This window comes from Glycine max, chromosome 13, assembly GCF_000004515.6.
Source record: "Glycine max cultivar Williams 82 chromosome 13, Glycine_max_v4.0, whole genome shotgun sequence".
In the NCBI taxonomy this organism is placed as follows: domain Eukaryota; kingdom Viridiplantae; phylum Streptophyta; class Magnoliopsida; order Fabales; family Fabaceae; genus Glycine; species Glycine max.
The window spans coordinates 42,217,943-42,223,942 of NC_038249.2; the positions used below are offsets into that span (position 1 = coordinate 42,217,943).

Sequence of the window (6,000 nt, forward strand, 5' to 3'; positions counted from 1 at the left end):
CAGATTTTTCAATTATTTTTATCATTATCTACGTAGATTTGCCTTAACAAAACTGAATGGTATGATTGATCATTATCAGACTTCCTCCTCCAATCAAGCATCGTAGAGAACCTTATTATAAGTTTCAAAAACTGTGTGAGTGAAGCACAGATGAGCTGCTGTGCTGATAGCCCATCTAAAAGCCGCCAGAGGCAGATCTTCATTGTCCCTACAAATAATCCCCAATCCTGTTCCTTCTCCTTGTCTTGTCTTACTGATGCATCAAAATTTATTTGGCATTGTTTCCCTAACTGGATCTGGGTTCGAGAGAATAATATTAAATAAATTTAAAAAAATCATATTTGAGACCAACATAATGATTTTTTCTTCTTATATTTTAGACAAAAAAAAACAATTAAATAATATTTAAAAAGTTTATAATCTATCGTTGTCTTTGCAAATGTCTTAACACACGTGTGATACCTCTTTCCGTCTCAAATAAAAAATTTTAAAAAATAATTAACATCATTTAAAATATAAAATCTTTTATTAAATTATTCGTTTTTGGAACTTAATATTCAGAATAAAAAGATATTAAAAATAAAACTTCGATTAAATGAAGAAATATTTAGGAATGATCATTAAGATGAATTAGTTTTTGCATCAATGGTTTTCAAGCTTAAGATTTTTTTTCACCCCCCCCCCCCCCCCCCACCAAACGACTATTCCCAAATTACCCCCAGATTTCCCAATTTTTTTTTAATTTCACCTTTACATATCCTCCTTTTTGTAATTTACTATATAATAACTGATTTTTCCTTCTTCCAAACAAAATTAAATTGAAACGATTGTTAAATTAAAACTATCAAAACTTTTCTGTCACATTCCACCTAAAAGTATCAATCTTGAATAGTGAGGTCGCCAACTAGACATGTCATATTATCATTATTTCCCGTCAAGGTGAGATTAATTTTTTTTTCAACCTTTTAGTCCTGTGCTCCTGTGCTTGCGTTTTTGTTTTGGAGGTGAATCATCTGTGTCGTCATTTTTCCTAGCAGAAGGGCTGTGGCTTGGAGGCACATCTTCGTCCGAACTAAGTACTAAGTCCTCCACAACATCGTCATCAATGGCTTTCTCTTTCCGCTGCTTTTTCCTCTTTCGTTTTGTTTCTGTAGGTTGTTTAATCCTGAAAGCAAAGCACCCTCAGACAGAAGTACAACAAAGAAACTTGTGCCAATGTCAATGCGTGGATAAGTGCAAGAGTGATGTGTACTAGTGTATGAGTGTGCAACTGAGTTTGTCAGAGAAAGAGAAAAAAGGAAAAAGAGAATCATACTTAGAGTCATTTCCAGGTAACCAGGATGAACTAAAGACCACGGCACCATCCACATTCTTTCTCGCATCCTCTTCATCACTTTCCGATATTTCATTCCCAAATTTAGAGGATTCTTCTCCCACAAGAACACTGGAAAATCACAATTTATGTTAGAAACCTCTATTCTAGATATGATTACTGTTTGGATATAGTAATGCCTGCGATTGAACTTGACTTCAAAGTTCATACCTGGATTCCATCAATGAATTATTTTTTTGCTCTGCTCTCTGGCGGAGTGTCATGACATACTTTGAAAGTGCACTAGAAGCTGACTTTTTTTCATCCTAACATGATCAATTTCACTCTTTTCAATCCTCAAATATAAATTGCTTTTAAGTAAAAGTACAGTTATGCTGAGGTTTGAAATGAGAGGGAATATAAGCCAAGAACAACACTTGATATAAAAGAAATAAAGGAAAAGAAAATAACAAGTAAACTGTAAAGCATTAAACATCAATGAAATGATTTCATCCCATCATATGCATGTGCATCGTCAGATAGTAGACCACATTCAAAAGACTAAATAACATGGCATGTCACTTTACTAATATTATTTATTTATAACAGCAGCAAACAAGAAGTTAACTAGCTCAAAGAAGACCAAGTTCTTATGCAGGTTAGTGCATGAGAGAGAGAGAGACCACATCCAACAAGGAAACTGTACCGATTATTTATTACTAGGTTCATTATCTATTTGCTAAGTAACTTAATTATTGTACAATTCCAGTATATCTTATTGTATAAATTCGATGTAAATATGATATCAGAATGCAGTGTTATGCACTGATTCGTTCATCCAAATTAGGGATATTCTTCAAGGATCTTTCTCTCTTCAGTCAAAACTCACATTCCACAAGTGAAGAGAAAAACTGTTCAAACCTCAAGGAAAGATGCTGCTGCAGGGTCATTAGGAAAAAAGGAAATTGACAGGCGCTTTCCATTCACATAGTCAGAACTAGCCTCAATCTGAATGTGGAAAAATGAAATATTAGATACGAATACCATGAGTACTGCTGAATGCCAATGATAAAACATACAATTAAATCCAAGTATCACCATTTCATTTTTTACCATTGTAATAGAAATACCTGGCGTATAAGCTGCCTCATTTCTTTTCGAAACCTCTCAACTTTGGTCGATTTGCAAAAGCTACGCAACCTCACAAGTGGAATAAAAGACAACTCCAAGAATGCAACAGAATAACTCCACTGTGCCAAGTGTTCAGCAAGCTCTTCAACCACAGAAATAACACATGCCTCTTGAAATGCTCGTGTCTTTAGGGTCAGCTTGCTAACCTAATATGAAGAATTTCTCTAAGGTTAGGTGGAGCTCAAAAAGTACACATTGAAATCAATTCATGCTACAAATACCTTCAGTATACTGTGTAAGTCAACAGCTTTGCCAACACCTCCTGTAGGGGGTCTATTCAATTCTTTCATCTCCAGCATGTCCAAAAGAAGCATAGACACTGGTATAAAAGAATGTGTAGAAGCTGCAATCTGGTTCAGCATTCTTACACATCTCAACCTAAGGGGAAAATATCTGGCCGTGGGAACTAGACGGGCTACCCCAGAAATTATTTGGGTCAATGGATATGCAAGTTGCTTAAAGTCAGACTCTGAACTGTAGGCACAGATAGCCCCAGTCCAAAGTTCAAGGCAGTTTATGAATTTCCATTCATAAACCTTCCGAAAAGATTCCTAAAGAATACATTCAGGGAAAGAGCAATATAAGGACCGTATATTAAGCAGAGCCAGAAAAGCACAAACAAATTGTATCAATTTGTGAAAAACTCCAATCAAACAATAGTATTAATAAAAGTCTAATGAGTTAAGGTTGTGCTACCCCTAAATTCAAAACTGATTAATTGGGGGTGGGGTGGGGGGATTGTTTCTAGTTATTGACTATTGATTGTATCATGGTTGGGGGGTGGTTGAAACTTGAAAGACAGGTGCACATTGTATTACTCTTCCCTCTAGTCTAATACAGGTGTGAGCTAGAGGAAATTTGTGCTTCAATATTTCTATATTTTCTCAATCCCTATCAACAACAACATGAAAGGTTTATGAGTGCCTCTAATTTTTCAACAATAATCAAGAGTGCCTAGTAACTGTAACAGACAAATAACAGAACTTTGAAGGTTTTACATGCAAGGTTAAAGAACCAGTTTAACAGACAAATATAGAAAAACATGCCAAACTTGTAAGAACTAAGGGCCAGTAATTAATATCCATATATAACCAGTTTGTTAGGATAACTATAAGTTCAAGGCACTTCTTACAGTGCCTAATAAGAAAATAACATGTACTGGACAAATAAACAGCACCTTAGTCTTTGTATTAAGTGCCTCCCTTAAAATTGTAGCCAGTTGCCGGATGTAAGTGAAGGCATGTTGATATGCAGTTGGAAGATCCACGCCAAGAAGTTCAATGACACAATTTCCAAGAAAACGGATATGTTTAAGTTTCACAGCATTTACAAAGTGGCAATTCAAAACATAAGCTTTATATATTCCTTTGAAGCATTCATCTATGCAGCCAGATCCAATACGGATACATAAATCTCTCATAAATAGAAACGAAACAACCGGAAGGGCACCTCCACCAGTACCCCAGAAATGAAGGACCACCTGACAAAACCAATGCACAAGATAAGTTACATGTCCCAGAATGTAAATCAACATTTGAAGGGAGGGCAAGGAAAATAGTTGGGGTTGGGGGGGATCTCTCCCTTCCTATAAATCATGCAAGATTGAGAAAGGTTTTAGTTTATTGTCGTCTATCTAATCAAGCTATAATAGAATTACTGTACAGGATTAAACGGTACCACAATCAATATGCATCAGAAGACATGCGATACAGATTACAGACTTAAAAGGACTAGTGTTCATTGCTGTAATAAAAGAATACTGTAGAGAACATTATTCAAAGAACAATGGGTTACTTGTACCTTAATGTATTTTCTTAGGAGTGAAGGAAAAGCAGCCAAGAACAACAAAGAATATTTCAGCCGACGTAAAGTAAATGATATCATTTCTGTGTCAGTCATTTGGTTCAAAACATGGAGAGCATTTCCAAGGTAAGACTTTACTAAATGGCCATGACTCTTCCAATGCTTTGTGGCCACTAAATCTGTTATGGTCTCTTTCTTTCCACCAGAAGCAGGAAGCTTCAACAAATTTCTTAGTATTCTATCCATTTCAGTAAGTACAGTCAACATTATTTTGTTGAATACAGTGCTAGACATTACACTAAGCTTTGCCATAGATTCATTCCCCCCATCATCACCATAGTGACATGCTGTCCTAAAAGCCCTCATCAGTGAACGAACCGCACTCAAGCTCCCACTTTCTTGAATTGATTTGCACCACAAATCAACCATAGAAGTAGTTATAACTTCCTTAGAGGATTTTTGTTCCTTCTCTTGAATCTCATCCTCACTAGCCTCCTCATCTAGCTGTAGGTCTCCATCTTCTGTGTCAGTACCCACATCTTCCTGGAGAAAAGAAGAAAAACAGTTATTTAATACTACGAAAGCATCAGGTTTAGTAATATGTATAAATAAGCAAACTACACAAAACCAATATTTTTAAGATATCCAAATAAGGATTTACTAAAAGAACAGTCTTCAGAGAAATTCATTCCTGTAGAAAAACATTAAAAGGGTATGGCTATAAAATCTTAGTAGACAGAGCTAAAAGGTGATTTTTTTTAAGAATGATATTTGAAATTCTAGGGGAAAAAAAGGAGAAAAAACAATTACAAGAATTTGCAGCTTTTGAAGAAAAAAATTCATAAAGAATCAAATGTACCATTACTATAGAAAAAAGGGGAGAAAGTAAATGATAGTGGAGGATAGATATCCCTTTATGGCACAAAGAAAATAATAAAGCAAGTCAAAGAAGCTAGAAAATGGAACAAAACAGGCCAAACTCTTTGCATATCATAATAGAGATTCCATTGAAATATAAAGAATGAATAGAAGTCATGACTCTCGTGAACATAAAATCCTATAATAATATGACAGGGCAAATGCATAACCTTGAAAGGCATTGGTAGATATTACAATACATATTACACAACAAATATCAATACCAATCAATAATATTTCAGGGACCCTATATCATTTGTAGTTTATGCATGGCATAGTAAAAGGATGGATAAAAAAAGTCTAAGTGTAGCATACTCACATCTACATCATCATCACTGAATTGAAGCAACTCCTTGTCATGCTCTTTCAAGAACTCATAAAATTCAGGATCCTGAAATGGAAAAGCTGTTTAAAAACATCACCAATGATGTGTAGCCAAATAAATATAGAAAAAGATAATCTCCTATCAAGAATCATGTAGTTCCAATTTCACAAATGCAAACATTTGCACCAGTGAATTACTTTATCAAAACCTAAATTGAAGTCTTTCCTTGTCCTTGTCTTCCCTGACATTCCACCCCATCCAAATACAGTTCCAGTGACTGCCAAATGTGTCTAATTTCTCTATTAAAACTTGAAGCACTTACATGCTTTCTCGACACAATGAATGCAATACTTATTCGATTAAACTATAGAGAACTTTTCAAATAAGAACAAGCAACATGATGGACCTTAATCCCTATTCAAAAAGCCATATGAGATAGAAAAAGTAAAAC

General features: G+C 35.0%; 1 protein-coding gene across 1 annotated transcript; it reads right to left on the reverse strand.

Moving 5' to 3' along the window:
• Window positions 1–813: 813 nt before the first annotated feature.
• Window positions 814–5,625, reverse strand: LOC100786692 (nucleolar complex protein 2 homolog). The gene is made up of 9 exons (XM_014766302.2): window positions 5,544–5,625; window positions 4,304–4,849; window positions 3,681–3,983; window positions 2,725–3,054; window positions 2,443–2,649; window positions 2,234–2,320; window positions 1,544–1,638; window positions 1,316–1,444; window positions 814–1,165 (listed from the first exon to the last, which is right to left on the reverse strand). The coding sequence occupies exons 2-9, from the start codon at window positions 4,733–4,735 to the stop codon at window positions 958–960; spliced, it is 1,791 nt and encodes a 596-aa protein (XP_014621788.2). The 5' UTR covers window positions 4,736–4,849; window positions 5,544–5,625; the 3' UTR covers window positions 814–957.
• Between the last annotated feature and the right edge of the window lie 375 nt (window positions 5,626–6,000).